The sequence below is a fragment of the Artibeus jamaicensis genome, unplaced genomic scaffold (assembly GCF_021234435.1).
Source record: "Artibeus jamaicensis isolate MK-2021 breed Jamaican fruit bat unplaced genomic scaffold, CSHL_Jam_final contig_463, whole genome shotgun sequence".
Taxonomy (NCBI): Eukaryota; Metazoa; Chordata; class Mammalia; order Chiroptera; family Phyllostomidae; genus Artibeus; species Artibeus jamaicensis.
This window is the reverse complement of record NW_026521841.1, coordinates 2,083,554-2,100,529: the sequence shown is the minus strand read 5'-3', so window position 1 is coordinate 2,100,529 and position 16,976 is coordinate 2,083,554. Positions and strand designations below refer to the sequence as shown.

Genomic DNA, 16,976 nt, shown 5'->3' with positions numbered 1-16,976 from the left:
CAATGGAAACATTCCAAGCCAGAAGAGATTACAAGGAATATTCTAAGTAATGAAAACTAAAGGCCAAATAAGGAATTTCGCAGACAAAAGAAGCCTCAAAGAATACACCTCCTCCAAACCAGCACTGCAAGGGATGCTAAAGGGTCTGCTTTAACAAAAGGAAGAGAGTGTAACAGAGAGGAACACAGGTATGAAGGAATTGAAATGGCAATGAATAAGTACCTATCAATAATAACCTTTAACATAAATGAATTAAATGCTCCAATCAAAAGACATAGAATAGCTGAATGGATAAGAAATCATGACCCACACATGAGACCCACCTCAGAAAAAAAAATTTACATGGACTGAAAGTGAAGGGCTGGAAACAAATCTTCCAAGCAAATGGATAAGAAAAAAAGCCAGGATAGCAATATTCATATCAGATAAAACAGACTTCAAAACAAGGGCCATAAAAAGAGACCCAGAAGGTCACTTTATAATACTCAAGGGAAGAATCCATTGAGAAGACAAAAACATTGTAAATATATATGCACCCAAATACATAAAGAATATCTTGGAGGACTTTAAGAAAGATATTGACAGCAACATAATTATAGTAGGGGATTTCAACACCCCACTGTCAAAAATGGATAGATCTTCCAAACAGAATATCAACAGAGATATTGTGGCATTGAACAAATGGACTTAACTAATATAGAGAGAGCCTTTCATCCCAAAGATGCAAAATACACATGCTTTTCAAATGCACATGGAACATTTTCAAAGATAGATCACATGATAGGACACAAAACAAGCCTGAACAAATTCAAGAAAATTGAGATCATATCAACAAGCATTTTCTCTGACCACAAGGGACTGAAACTAGAAACCAACCTCAAGGAAAAAGCTAAAAAACACTCAAACTCATAAAGATTAAATAGCATGCTACTAAACAATGAATGGGTCAAGAATGAGATCAAGGAAGAAATCAAAACGTTTCTGGAAACAAATGAAAGTGAACTCACAACAACCCAAACTTATGGGACACAGTGAAAAAACAGTCCTGAGAGGAAAGTTCCTAGCTATACAGGCCTACCTAAAAAAAAATAGAAACATTTCAAATAAACAACCTAACCCCACACCTGCAAGAACTTGAAGAACAACAACAAAGATAGCCAAGAGCAAGTAGAAGGAAGGAAATGACCAAGATCAGAGCAGAATTAAATGACATAGACACTAAAAGCACAATTCTAAGAATCAAGAAATCCAGGAGCTGTTTTTTGAAAAGATAAACAAAATCAACAAGCCTTTAAGCAGACTCATCAAGGAAAAGAGAGAGAGAGGACCCAAATAAACACAATCAGAAGCAAAAGAGAAGAGATTACAACTGATACCACAGAAATACAAAGGATTCTAAGAAATTATTATGAAGAACTATATGCCAAGTAATTTGAAGACCTAGGTGAAATGGACGGATTTCTAGAAAAATATAATCTTTCAAAACTAAATGAAGAAGATGCAGAAAGCCTGGACAGACTAATAACAGCAAATGAAATTGAACAGTAATAAAAAAGCTCCTGACAACACACAAAAGCCCTGAGCAGACAGTTTCACAGGAGAATTCTACAAAGCATTTAAGGATGGGCTGACCCTTATCCTTCACAGATTATTCAAAAAAATCCAAGAAGATAGAAGACTCTCCCAACTTTTTTAAAATGAAACCAGCATCATTCTAATTCCAAAACCAGATAAAGATACAAGGAGAGAAAACTTCAGGCCAATATCGCTGATGAACATGGACGCTAAAATCCTCAACAAAATATTGGCAAACTGCATCCAACAATACATTAAAAAGATCATACATCATGACCAAGTGGGATTCATCCCAGGGAATGCAAGGATGGTACAATATTCGTAAATCAATAAATGTAATACATCACATAAACAAAGCAAAGACAAAAATCACATGATTATATCATTAGATGCGGAAAAAGCATTTGATAAGGTACAACACCCATTCATGATAAAAACACTCAGCAAAGTGGGAATAGAGGGAGCATTCCTCAACGTAATAAAGGCCATATATGAGAGACCATATACAGCAAACATCATACTCAATGGGCAAAAACTTAAGAGTTTTCCCACTAAGATCAGAAATAAGACAAGGAGGCCCACTTTCACCACTCCTATTCAACATAGTACTGGAAGTTCTGGCTACAGCACTCAGACAAGAAAAGAAATAAAAGCCATTTAAATTGGAAAAGATGAAGCAAAACTGTCATTGTTTGTAGATGACATGATAGTGTACATAGAAAATTCTATATACTCCACAAAAAAACCACTTGACCTAATAAGTGAATTTGGCAAAAGAGTAGGATACAAAGTCAATATTCAGAAATCAAAGACACTTTTGTACACCAAACATGAAATATCAGAAACAGGAATCAGGGAAAAAATCCCATTGGCTATAGCATAAAGAAAACTAAAGTAGCTAGGATAAACCTAACCAAGGAGGTAAAAGACCTGTATTCAGAAAACTACACCACACTGAATTAAGGAAGACACAAGTAAATGGAAGCATGTACCATGCTCATCAATTGGAAGAAGGAGCATCATCAAAATATCCATACTACCCAAAGAAATTTATAGATTCAAGGCAATCCCCATTAAAGTACCAATAGCATATTTTACAGATATAGAACAAACACTTCAAAAATTATGGAACTATAAATGACCCTGAATAGCTTCAGCAATTTTGAGAAAGAAAAACAAAGTAGGAGGGATCACAATTCCTGATATCATACTGATTACAAGGCCACTGTAATCAAAACAGCCTGGTACGGGCATAAGAACAGACACATAGACCAATGGAACAGAACAGAGAGCCCAGAAATAAACCCCAGTCTCTATGGTCAATTAATATTCAACAAAGCAGGAGGAAGCATAAAATGGAGTAAAAATAGCCTCTTCAACAAGTAGTGTTGGGAGATCTGGACGGCTACATGCAAAAAAAAATGAAAATCACCAACTTACACAATACACAAAAGTAAATTTAAGATGGATAAAAGACTTAAATATAAGCCATGACACCATAAAAGTCCTAGAGGAAAACATAGGCAGGAAAATCTCAGACATTCTAACATAGCAACATCTTCACTGATATGTCCCCTAAAGCAAGGGACATAAAGGAAAGAATAAACAAATGGGACCTCATCAAATTAAAAGGCTTCTGCATGGCTAAAGAAAACAGTATTAAAATGAAAAGAGAACCAACTATATGGGAAAACATATTTGCTAATGATTCCACTTCACGAAGACAAAAACCCAATTAGAAAATGGGCAAAAGACTTGAACAGACACTTCTCCAAGGAGGACATACAGAGGACCCAGAGACATGTGAAAAGATGCTCAGCATCATTAGCCATCAGAGAGATGCAAATTAAAACCACAGTGAGACACCATTCACACCAGTCAGAATGGCAATCATAAACAAAGTAATAAACAAGTGTTGGACAGGATGTGGAGAAAAGGGAACCCTGGTGCACATTTGGTAGGAATGCAGACTGGTGTAGCCACTGTGGAAACAGTATGGAATTTCCTCAGAAAACTAAAAATGGAACTAACTTTTGACCCAGCAGTTTCACCGCTGGGTCCCAAGAGCCCTGAAACACCAAAAGAACCTGTGCACCCCAATGTCCATAGCAGCACAATTTACAATAGCCAAGTGCTGGATGCAGCCTAAGTGCCCATCAGTAAATGAGAAGATCAGAAAACTATGGTACATTTACACAGTGGAGTACTATGCAGCAGAGAGAAAGAAGGAGCTTCTACCCTTATAACAGTGTGGATGTAACTGAAGAGTGTTATGCTAAGCAAAATAAGCCATACAGTGAGGGACAAATACCCTATGATTTCACCTTTAAGTGGAACCTAATCAGCAAAAGAAAAAAGCAAGCAAAATATAACCAGAGACATTGAAATTAAGAACAATCTGACAGTAACCAGAAGGGAGGTGGTAGGGGATAACAGGGGAAATGGTTGTGAGTAGCATGTTTAAAGGACACATGGACAAAACCAATGGATGGGGTGAAAGCAAGGGAGGGAGGTGGGTTTGGCTGGGGTGAGGGGTAAATGCAGATACTGTAACTGAGCAACAATAAAATAATTAAAAATAAATGAACTAAAAGTAGTAGCGTTCTTAGAGTAGTAAATTTTTAGATTAAAGAGAGCCTCAAAATTATGAGTCTTTTAAATGGTGAGGTATGGTATCTGTGTTGTAGGAAAGGTTCTTGGATTAAGCTCCTGTCAGCTCAAAGGGACCATTAAGACTTAATGGTCCCTTTCATAGTCTTAATGGTCCCTTTCATAGTAGAAGAAAGGGTGATGAGTATAATTATGAAAATAACTCAAGTGTTCCCTAAAAATAAATACACATATAAAATTTATTTTAGGTACCTTCAACATCCAAGATCACACCCCGGTGGATTGTGCCAGTAAGTTGATATTTGTAATTTTCTATTGGTTACCCTTTCAGAGTGAGGCCTAAAGGATTATCAGGCTCTTGTATTTCTTTAAAAACAGAGGTGGTTATCAAAGTTCTCTTAACTGATTTAATGGCTTCAAACTAGTGATTTAACTTTTCTGTTTTAAATGCTTACAGATGATGACAAAAGTATAAACAAAAATCTGAAGGGAAGGATGGTTAAAGACAGACCAAAACAATCATGATCATCAATATCATCTTCCTTATTACCATACTCATTAGGGAAGATGACACATGTCATGCTGAAGTGCTGACCCTTGGGTAAGTCACCTCTACTCACACATGTTGTATGTCTCCCTCAGCAGAGTGGTGTTCTTTCTAATGGACTCACAGGAAATGGACCGTCCTTAGTGGAGAGTGAGGGACATGGTAATAGAGATGGAACCTCGCTGATCTCTCCCCCAGCACCATTCTTGGTGGATGCTGTGACCAGGTGAGGAACTTTTCTTTTCTTTTTTTTTAGTGTATTTTATTGATTCTGCTTTACAGTTTTTCCAATTTTCCCCATTTATCCCCCATCTTCCCTGTACCCCTTAACCCTCCAGCATCCCTCCTCCCCTTAGTTCATGTCCATGGGTTGTACATGTAAGTTCTTTGTCTTCTCTGTTTTCTATACCATTCTTAAACTCTCCCTGTCTATTTTATGTCTACCAACTATGCTTCTTATACCCTGTACCTTCCTCCCTCTATTCTTTCCCTCCCTTTCCCCATGGAAAACCCTCCATGTGATGTCCATTTCTCTGATTCTGTTCCTGTTCTAGTTGTTTGCTTAGTATTTGTTTTTGTTGTTGTTTTAGGTTCAGTTGTTGATCATTGTGATTATATTGTGATTTTACTGTTCATAGTTTTTGATCTTCTTCAATTTTTTAGATAAGTCCCTTTAACATTTCATATAATAAGGGCTTGGTGGTGATGAACTCTTTTAACTTGACCTTATCTGAGAAGCACTTTGTCTGCCCTTCCATTCTGAATGATAGCTTTGCTGTATAGAGCAAATCTTGGATATAGGTCCTTGTCTTTTGGGACTTTGAATACTTCTTTCCAGCCCCTTCTTGCCTGTAAGGTTTCTTTTGAGAAATTGGCTGATAGTCTGATGGACAATTTTTTGTAGGTAACTGTCCCCTTTCTTCTTGCTGCTTTTAAGATTCTGTCTTTGTCTTTAATCTTGGGTAACTTAATTATGATGTGCCTTTGTGTGTTCTTCTTTGGGTCCAATTTCTTTGGGTCCAACTTCTTTGGGACTTTCTGGGTTTCCTGGGCTTCCTGGAAGTTTATTTCCTTTGCCGGATTGGGAAAGTTCTCCATTATTCAAGTAAGTTTTCAATTTCTTGCTGTTGTTCTTCTCCTTCTGGCACACCTATAATTCAGATATTGGAACACTTGAAGTTGTCCCAGAGGTTCCTAAGCTTCTCTTCATTTTTTTTGAATTTTTGTTTCTTCATTCTGTTTCGGTTGGATGTTTATTTCTTCCTATTATTCCAAATCATTGATCTGAGTCCTGGCTTCCTTCCTGTCACTGTTGGTTCCCTGAATATTTTGCTTTGTTTCACTTTGGGTATCCTGCATTTGTTCTTTCATTTTGCAACCAAGTTCAAACAGCTCTGTGAGCATATCAGTTCTATGAGCATATTGATTACCAGGGCTTTGTACTCTTCATCAGATAAGTTGGCTATCTCCTCATCATTTAGCTCTCTTTCTGGAGTTCTGCTCTGTGCTTTCATTTAGGCCCTATTTCTTTGCCTCAGTACACCTGTTAAATTGTAAGGGGGTGGGGCCTTAGGTATTCACCAGGGCAGGGCAATCCTCCTTGCTGTGCTGTGTTGAGGCACTGTCTGTGGGGGAGGGGCAAGAGAGGGAACAATGCAGCTCACTTGCTGTACTCTAGCCCCACTTTCAATGAACCCTTGTGTGAGAATGGGAATTTTTCCCACAGTGGCAACCCCTGTCATAGTCCACAGTCAGCACTGAGTCTCAGTTTCCCATTCAGCCAGCCCCGTCCCTAAGGTCCGTCACCTTGCTGCAGGTTCTCTCTGTCCGCCTATCTTACCAGTCTGGTTAGTCTGGTTGACTGTTTCTATAATTCCTTGGTGGTTGGAGTTCCGTTCAGTTTCATGTTCTGGCACTTCTGGCTGTTTATTGATTTTAGATTGGTTGTGCGAGGAAGTGAAGGGCTTCTACCTACACCTCCATCTTGGCTAGAACTCAGGAAATTTTCTCAATTGCAGTTCTTAGGCATCTGTTGTAGAAAAAATAAAATGAAATATATTAATGAAATAATGTCAACTCTTCCTTAATTCAACCTAATTGAAACTGGATAACTCTTTTTCTCTATTACTAGAACAGTTTTCTCTTTTTTTGTAACAATTTTCTATAAAATTATGAAGTAGACCTTATTATAGTTTTTTAGTGAAGTCTTTGTTGGATAAAAATGTTCTGTCTTTTAGAATTTATATTTGTTTGCACATTGATTAGTCTTTTCCTTTCATGCTTTACTATTATGTTATCTGTCAATAAGGTGAAGAAGATTCCCAAGGGGAGGTTCTGAGATAGCTTTTACTGAAATCTGCTGCACACTCATTTCAGCATAGCATTTGCCACAAAGAAAAATTGGACTCAATGATTATCACAAAAGATATAATTGTGTTTTGGATAGGACAGTTGTTAGGAGAAGGGCCAAATCAAGAGATGTATACAGTAGGGAAGTGGGTGCTTTGTAGGGGTTTCTGGCACTAATAATATCTATTTCTTCAACTTGGTTATATGGGAGATATATAACATGTTATACTTGCATGTAAATTTTACAGTTTAAAAACTCTGAAAATAAAATGTATTAAATAAAAAAGACAAACCATATCATAAACAAATCAACAAACAACAAGTATTGGAGACGATGTGGAGAAAAGGGTACTGTTGGTGGGACTGCAGACTGGTGCAGTAGACTAGTCCATACTGCAGACTGGAAAACAGTATGAAATTGCCTCAGAAAACTAAAAATAGAACTGCCTTTTACTCGGTAATTCCACTGCTGGGACTATACTCTAAGAACCCTGAAACACCAATCCAAAAGAACCTGGGCACCCTAATGTCCATACCAGCACAATTTATAATAGCCAAATGCTAGAAGCAACCTCAGTACCCATCAGAAAATGAATGAATCAAAAAACCGTGGTACATTTACATGATGGAATACTATGCAGCAGGAAGGAAGAAGGAGCTCCTACCCTTCATGACAGCATGGATGGATCTGGAGAGCATTGTGCTAAGTGAAATAAGCCAGGCAGTGAAAGACAAATACCATATGATCTCGCCTATAAGTGGAACCTAATCAACAAAACAAACGAGCAAGCAAAATATAACCAGAGACATTGAAATTAAGAACAAACTGACAGTAACCAGAGGGGAGGTGGGAGGGGATAATGGGGGAACAGTTGTCAGGAGCATGTTTAAAAGACACATGGACAAAGCCAAAGGGGGATAGGATCAAGGGTGGGAGGAGTGGATGCCTGGAATTGGGGAAGTGGTGAGGGGGAAATGGAGACAACTGACCTGGACAACAATTTAAAAAATGTGAAAAAAATAAACACTCCCCCTCCCTCACCTACCTATGGTAGTATGATTCTGGAGAATTCCCTCTGGAGGTACTGGGCCAGAGAGGCTCTGAGTTTGGGTGTTTCTTTTTATAATAAGGCCCTGAACTCAAAACAGGAATATTAACTCAAAGTTCACACACTGAAAGGTGAGACATTCAACCTTCCTTCTTCTTTTTTTTAAATTTTTTTATTGATTATGCTGTTACAGTTGTTCTATTCCCCCCTTCATTCCCCTCCACCCTACCCCCATCCCCACCATTACCCCCCCTTTAGTTTGTGACCATGTGTCTCAAGTTCTTTAGATTCTATATTTCCCACGCTATTCTTGCCCCCCCCCATCTATTTTCTATCTACTGTCTATGCTACTTATTTTCTGTACCTTCTCCCCCCTTCTCCTCCTCCCACTCCCCTGTTGCTAACCCTCCTTGAGATCTTCATTTCTATGTTTCCACTCCTGATCTAGCTGTCCTTTTAGTTTGCTTTTGTTTTAGGTGTGGTTGTTAATAACTGTGAGTTTGCTGTCCTTTCACTGTTCACGTTTCTTTAACTTCTTTTTCTTAGATAAGTCCCTTTAACATTTCATATAATAAGGGCTTGGTGATGATGAACTCCTTGAATTTGATCTTATCTGAGAAGCACCTTATCTGTCCTTCCATTCTAAATGAAAGTTTTGCTGGATAGAGCAATCTTGGTTGTAGGTCTTTGGATTTCATGACTTGGAATACCTCTTTCCAGCCCCTTCTTGCCTGTAAGTTCTCTTTTGAGAAATCAGCTGACAGTCTGATGGGAACTCCTTTGTAGGTGACTGTCCCCTTAACTCTTGCTGCTTCTAGGATTCTCTCCTTCATTTTGATTTTGGCTAATGTAATTATGATGTGCCTTGGTGTGTTCCTTCTTGGGTCCAACTTCTTTGGGACTCTCTGAGCTTCCTGGATTTCCTGGAAGTCTATTTCCTTTGCCAGATTGGGGAAATTCTCTTTTATTATTTGTTCAAATAAGTTTTCCACTAGTGGCTGTGTCTTTCCCCCTTCTGGTACCCCTATAATTCGGATGTTGGAGTGTTTCAAGATGTCCTGGAGGTTCCTAAGACTCTCCTCATTTCTTTGAACTCTTGCTTCTTCACTCTTTTCTGTTTGGCCATTATTTGCTTTCTTCTGGTCCACTCCATTGATTTGAGTCCCAGTTTCCTTTTCATCGCTATTGGTGTCCTGTGCACTTCCATTCATTTCAGTTAGTTTCGCCTTCATATATTCGTCTAATTTGTGGCTATAATCAACCAGTTCTGTGAGGATCCTGATGACCAGTGTTTTAAACTGTGCATCTGAGAGTTTTGCTATTTCTTCATCACTTAGATTTATAGGCTCTGGGGCTTTGAGATCTTCATGAGCCATTTTTGGTCTGTTCGCGCCCTTTAAGTGTGAGGAGTGGAGCCTTGGACTCCCAGGTCACTGGGTTGTGACACTGTATGTGGGGGCGTGGTCAGAGTGGGGAAATGGTGACCCTGGGTGAGGAGCAGCCCTTAGGTGGTTCACCTGGGCTGGGCCACTCAGTGTCGCTGGGTTATGACGCTGTATGTGGAGGTGGGGTCAGAGCAGGGAAATGGCGGCGCCCTCCCTGCCGCCTGCTCTGGGGACCCGCTGGGTTCCGGTCCAGTCACCCACTCCCTCGCTTGTCTATCCGCCCACAAATGCAGGACCACAGTCAACACGCAGCCCTGCTCCCCTGCTGTCTCTCCCGTGGTTGCTCGCTCGGTTGCTCACTAGGTCCAAACCTGCACCTGGATTCCGCGCGCCTGAGTCCATCTGACCGAGTTTTCCTGAGCAATCCCGCTCCACCAGCCTCTGGTTTCGCCCCTTACCGGTCAGGCTGAAGAATTTGTTGTTAACAGACTTCCGAAAAGTTCGATTTTCTGTGTTCTGGCTGTGTTTTCTGTTGCTAATATTTAGTTGTCTCTAAACTTGGTTGTGTGAGAAGGCACAGCACATCCACCTGTGCCTCCATCTTGGCGGAAGTCCTTCAATCTTCCTTCTTTCTTCAGCTTCCAGAGTGTGTTTGGCTAAGTATACATTTCTCAGATGAAAATTTGAGAGGAGTATATTCTAGAGAAACTGGCCAACGAAAGAGAAAAGGCCCACAAGACTGTTTGTGGATCTCCTGATGGAATTGCCATGAAATCTGCCTAATCTACCTGGAAGCCCATTGGTTTATCACTTTTGCCCATATCAGTAGTTTCCAAACAGCATCCCAGTGCTTCCCTCTTGAATGTGACAGGAGCCAAAGATTATCAAATGTTTGAGGAAGGACCAAAACAGGTAAACTAAATGAAAAAGAAATGAGGAAGTAAAAGTTCACAAAATGATAGTATTGTGAGGGAAAAGATATTGCATCCATGCAACAATAACAGGAAATCTGAAAGAAAAGGAACAGAAACCAAAGTATTCTTAGAAATTATAAATCATGTTAAAATAAAATTTAAAAAATACATGGAAGATAAGATTGAAGAAATCTACCAAAAAGTAGAAAAAATGAAAACTGCCAGAAAAAAGAAAATTGGAAGATTGGTCTAGGAAATCCAATGTATGAGTCATCAAAGATACAGAAGGAAGAACAGAATAAATGAAAGTGAAAAAATTGTCAAAGAAAGGAATCGAGATTTTCTATAACAAAAGTACTTGAGTTTTAAACAGGCCTACTGAGTACCCAGGACCAAGAATAAAAATAGACCTAGGAACATCATAAAATTTCAGAATGTCAGAGTTAAGACAGGACATAAGTCTTCCGAGGATGGGGTAGAGTACCATACAAAGGATAGGAAATCAGAAAGACAGCAGACTTAACTGAAGGCTAGAAGATAATGGAGCAATGCCTTCAGAATTCTGGAGGAAAATCATTTGTCACCTAGAGTTTTGTGTCTAAACTATACAGTTGAAAGTGTTCATCTCTGAGTAGTAGGAATGGAGAGAGTGATATAAGTGAATGCTGCCTCCTTCTGATATTTTAAACTACAGTTGACCCTTGAACAACATGCATTTGAATTGCACCAGTCTACTTATGTGCAGATTTTAAAAATAAATATACTGTCAGCCAACCATATTTCTGAGTTTCTCATCCACAGATTCAACCAACTGCAGATGGTAAACAGCATTTTCCTTCTGCAGTTGAGAATCCACAGATGCATAGTGCCAACTGTATGCATTGTTCTATAGTATTTTATATAAAGGACTTGAGCATCTGTGGAATTTTGGTGTCTACGGGGGTCCTGGAACCAATCCCCCATAAACACTGAGAGGCTGTAGTAAAGTTTTTGGGTGAGTCAAAAGTTATATACACATTTTCAACTGCATGGGGGTTGGCACCCCTAACCCATGTATTGTTCAAGGGTCAACTATATGTCCTTTGTACCTTATATTTTGATTTTTTTTTGTTACATCCTTGCACCTAAATTCATGTTCCTCACTTACAGCAGAGACTCTTGGGCCCTCATGCAAAGCCCATATACTTTTGTTTTTCTCATAGCTCTAACAAAAGTTATTAACTGGCATAGGGATGGAGACACAGCCATCTAAGACGTAAAGAAGCACAGAACAGCACACTTGGTATTTCCTGAGCAGGTTGCTGCCACGCTCAGCACAGTACTGTTCTCGATATTTGTAATAATTCTGACTCATTAAGAACTGTGTAAGTGTCTGGCTGGTATATTTTATTCAAGCAAGTAAGGGAAATTAATAACTTTAAATTTTACTTCAGGATGAAATATGTGTAAGTTATCTAGAAAAATTCCCTTCTGTGGAATATCTCACTGCTAAATTAGGCATTACAACCTAGTCATTTAGGTTTGTAATTTACTCTTATCATGTTGTATGTGGCACTTGGGAAGAAATGCATGTTATTTGTATTTCAAATGGTTTAATTGAATTAATTCATTCTCTTCTTTCAGCTCTGCTCCAACTTTAGCTGAAGAACCCATCCTGAAGCAGAAGTGTTTACTGACAACCGAGCTCTAAGGGGTTGCCTCCTCCTTTCCTGTAACTGGAATGTTTAGCTCTCTCCAGCAGTTTCTCCAGAAACCAATTTCTGCTGAATGTATTGGATTCAGGAGGTTGCCCTTTACTTGTCTCCTAAAAAAAGTTTGCCTAGATTTGACTTCAGTTCCATAAAAAAAACAGCTACAATTTTGTCCTACTGGAAGGGTTTAATTACACTGCATATTTCCCCAAATGAGGATATCTGGTATTTTGCTTTCTTTAATTTTATTGACGTTTTAAATTCCTGAAACAAGGGAATTACTTTCCCTGTGGTTTTCCCTCAAGCTCTTAGCTCCATCTAGTGGTTGTAATTGTTCACAAAGCCTCTGTAATGCGGCAGTCTCTGGTAGTCAAAAGTTATTTCTTTCTCTAGTATCAGGGTGAGGGTTATTAACCTGATGGAAAAATTGTGCTTTTCTGTGCGTTAACTGGAAATAAAGAATTTAGGAAGTTAATGAGGAAATTATGTAGGTAGATGAAGTGCTAGCTTTTTTTTTTTACAATTATCACAATATTAAAAAGAAATTTAGAATGCTAGAGGGTTTTCAAATGTTGCCCATACTTTTGAATTCTTATTGGATTAGCTTTCTTAGTACTTCCAGTTTACATCAAGATAAGATACACCTTGAGAAGAGCTACAGAGCAATCAAGTGCCTGTCATTTTTAGCTCTGCCTTCCTGCAGAAAGCACTGTTGTGCACAACACACATTTTCTCTAACTGTTCAGCCCAGAGGGTAGAGTAGACTAAGGAAACCCTCGGACATTGACCTTCAGGCCCCCAGACCTCTTCCTGAGCCAGGTGGGAAGTGCAGCCCTCACTGACAGGTGATGGAGGAGCAGCCCAGCTCTCCCTGGGCTGCTACTGCTCCATGCAGGTGCCTGTTGGGACATACGCTCCGTTTCCTTTTAATATAAACTGAGTAAGTTTAGAGATTACAAATTGAAGAAAGGGAAACAAAACAACAGGACAGAAATAGGGAATTGGGGCATGGGGGAATTTCGTTCCTTGAACACATACCATGTCTAAAATATATACTACATACTGAAAGAACTCACATCCCATATTAGGAATTTTATGTTAGTTTTTTAAAAGTCCTCTAGAATTTCCTCATACTTTTGGTCTGTACAAAACAATTCTGGCTGTTAAAGTGGTGCATGCCCATTATAGAAAATAGAGAAAAGTGTAAAAATAAGCACATGAAGTTCCAACATCTAGAAAAACACTGTTTAGCTTTAAATCTTAGAATGCATAATGCAAACCTCAATTGGGAATGAGGATGATGTGGAAACCATGTTGGTAAAGTCATTGTTAATCCTGGTTGTCAAGGACTGATGTTAAACTGTACCTCCTGGAATTTGTTTTTTAGCTTTCCACCCTGTGAAATATGTGTAATTAAGTGCTAATTTGTGCTGCTCAGCATAAAAGAACACAGTTTATGATCTTTAAAACTCATGGTTTGGACTTTCCTGATCTATTCATGTGCTCAGGCAAGCACACAGTAGCATCTGATTGGAAACCTCAGGAATTTTGATCTGTGCTGTTTCCCAGGGATCTGTAGAGACTGGAAACCACTTTTACACAAAGCATTTTTGCTGAAGGGAAGAAAGTTGGCACTTCTTGCTGGCTGCCTCCCCTTAGCCATTATGCCAAGCTTGTGGATTTCACTGGTGGAGCTCTTGTCAATTCTTCATTGTAAATTTTTCTTGCAGCTGCAAGTGACACTTAGAATGCGGGGCTTGGCCCAGGACATACTGGACTGGACATCAAATTTTCAGTGTGCTGACAACTAGGATGTACTGAAAGGCTTACATTGTAATTCTAACTACAGAACGACCTAAGGCATGACTAGCTTGGAAGGCCTAAATTTTCTATCCAATATATAAAGTAAGACCATCCTCATTTTAAACTTTAAAGTTTAGGAATTAAATTGTTGGAAATATTCTATGACCTTTGTGTCTTCAGGTACCTGTATTCTTGCCAGTCCAGATATTGATAGGAACTTTCTTACAATTCATGTGAATCTCAAGCTAAGAGGAAATTTTGTCTCATGTCCTGACATGAAGTGGTAAACACAGAAGTGAACACTTGAATGATGAATTAGCCCTGACAGATCAGCTGTGCCTTTCCTGTCATACCTGCTGTTCCTGTCATCCCAGAGCTGCTGTGAAGCTCATCTTGTTCTGCTTACTGGAGAATGGAAGGACGGAGGGGAGGACTGGGGATATCTGTGAATGTGTCAGGTAGGGGATGGGAGAAGTCTGTTTCTGAGGAGAGGGAAGCCAGTATGGGCTTCTCTCAGTACGGGATGCCAGCAGAGGGGGGTTTGAGATAATGCTGGCTAAGAGGGCAGGCTGGTTACACTGAAGTGGGAAGAGGGACAGCTGTGGTGGCTTTACAGGCTGACCTTCTGGGCATAGTGCCTCATTCCAAAAGGTTACAACCCACTGCACATGTATATCACCTGATGAACTAAATAAAGGTCTGATCCTCAGGTGAGGAAAAGAGCCCTACTTACTGTTCAAAATGATTGAGTTGGGCAGGTAGTTTTTCTGTATCTAGATGAGGTTCTCATTCAGTAGACAATATATGTAGGTAAAAAGAAATAATGGCAACGTTTAATTCAGTCAGGAGTATTGAGAACATCTTTGAAAAGAGCAAGAACAATAGCTTGCTTGAACACTCTAGCTAGAAAGCTATTCAAATTCCTCCAGTGGAAGGCAGCTTGGAGGTGATTTATAGCTGAGGTGACAGCCAAATCACAAAATATCACACAGACTCAACTACTCTATGGTTACTTTCTTCCCAGATTTTCCAGTACTGGTAACTGATTAAGAATAACAATGTGACTCTGGTAACTTATTAAGAATAAATAATCTGTGACTAGGAGTGGATTTTAGGCAGGTGCTTAGAAAGTGGTGGTACTTTTGTTCTTTTGGCCATTGCTTTGTTGGTCTGTGAGGTGTTGCGGTCACTGCTGTTTAGTGGTTTGCTGTGTGCACTGCTCTGGGAACACTCACCGAGTGCTCTGCCACAGCCAGCCCTGGCAGAGCAGGAAGGACATGAACCGCAGAGCAGTCCACTCTAGTCTACAGCCTGGCGAGGGGGGGGGGGGGCTGGGTTGGCCTGTGGGTGTGATTGGTAGGTTTCAGCTTTCTGCCCTAGACTCTTCTTCAGAATTCGAAGAAGAGAAGATCCTGTTTCTTACTAGTTGTTGGGAGTATCGCCTTTGTGCACAAAGGAGGGCTGACCGTTCTTTTCATTCCTGCCTTCCTGGAAACTACTGAACAAAGAAATGATTAGGTTCCTTTGATCTTGATACATTTAGACTGGCAGCTTTCCTAAAATGTTTATGTTAAGAAAAATTCTTTTTAGAAATATAATATTCCTTTCAGTCTGCTAACTTTTTGTCTTCTTTTGCACAATCCCAGTTGTTCTGTGGACAATTCAGGATGAAAGCCCTGGGTGGTGGCTGCATCATGACTGCTTATCCTCATGTGCTTCTCAGTCTGACTAAAACCAGCCCTCTGCCTTCTCTCTTAGATGAGCCCTGGAATGAAAGCACAAGTGTCACCCCAGGAATCTTGTTGGAGCAGAAGTATTTGGCAGTCACTTACAAATCTCTGATATTTTTCTATAGGTAAGGGTCTTGAGTAACAAAGTTCTTGTCTTCTCATTTAGAGCAAGGGTCAGGGAACGTTCTTGCTCTAAGAACGTTCTTGCAGAAAGCAGGGGTAGTTAACATTTTACAATTCACTCTGCTCTGGTGCAGAAGTAGCTGAAGCAATGGAAATGTCCGCTGAGTTCCAGAGACATTTCATTTACAAAAATAGGTGCTGATTCCTGATCTCAAGCTTTGTAGGTTGGTGGAGTGGCTCCCTGGGAGTCAGGGAGTTACTCAAATACATTCTTCAGCATCATCTGCCTTTTGGGGCACCTGACATTTCTAGAGCTGGATCTTCCCTCACACATGAACAAGATGTAGTCATGGGCCTCTAGCTCTGAGGGTCTTTGCGAGGAGTCACCAGTTTCTCATTCATCTTGCTCTTAGCCTTTTAATTGCTTAGAAAGCTGGAATCTTCTGTACACTAAAGAATGTACATTTATTTCTGTATAATTTGTCCTTTTCCTCCCCTCAAAATTTGAAACACTCTGGTTCTTGACTGATCAGAAGAAAGTTGAAAGATTTTCATACTCTTAGTCAGGATAAGAAAATTTGTTAGGATTATACAAACATACCCTGAGCTGAACTCTGCTGTGCTATCATGTTGGTAGAGCTATGACTGTTTCCAGTTCTAATACAGAGGCTCACAGGTCCCTTTATCACATTGCTTGAGACAATTAGTCAATTCCAAGGATTTTTCTTTACCCGAGAGGCATCTTAGAACAGATCCTTGGCTCTTTTTATCGTCATATCTGGATAGGAGAGACAGTAATTAGGACCTCACTAACCATTTTGCGTTTACTTTTTATATGTGTAAAGCTTTGCAGTAGCTTTTAAAGTGTAATTTATTTTTACATCAAGTGCACTATTCACTCATTGGGTCCACAGATTTATATATTAGAAGCACTGCACTGAACTGTGAGTTTGTATGCTAGAGTTACAACTATAGCTGTGTCCACAATAAAGCTTTTTTGAAACACTTTACATTTTTATGAGCCATCTCTGTTTCTTGGAAGTGTAATACCAACACGTTGGCCATTTTCTCTCAACAGAACTGTTACATCAGAGTTGCTGTTAATAGGAAGATAGATGAAGGAGTAAACAGAAGTAGAATGATGGTTTGGGGTATTCATTTTAGTATGTTTGCTGTGAACTTGGGAATAGAGGCATTTGG

General features: G+C 39.5%; 1 protein-coding gene across 1 annotated transcript in view; it reads left to right on the top strand.

Annotated features, from left to right (window-relative positions):
- EPB41L5 (erythrocyte membrane protein band 4.1 like 5) overlaps positions 1 to 16,774 on the top strand; it is a 177,296-nt gene extending 160,522 nt beyond the window's left edge. The window contains exons 23-25 of the mRNA XM_037146265.2: positions 4,434 to 4,475; positions 4,828 to 4,958; positions 12,053 to 16,774. Coding sequence (XP_037002160.2) covers positions 4,434 to 4,475; positions 4,828 to 4,958; positions 12,053 to 12,119 — 240 coding nt within the window. The 3' untranslated portion in view covers positions 12,120 to 16,774. The remainder of the gene's footprint in view (positions 1 to 4,433; positions 4,476 to 4,827; positions 4,959 to 12,052) is intronic.
- Positions 16,775 to 16,976: the final 202 nt, after the last annotated feature.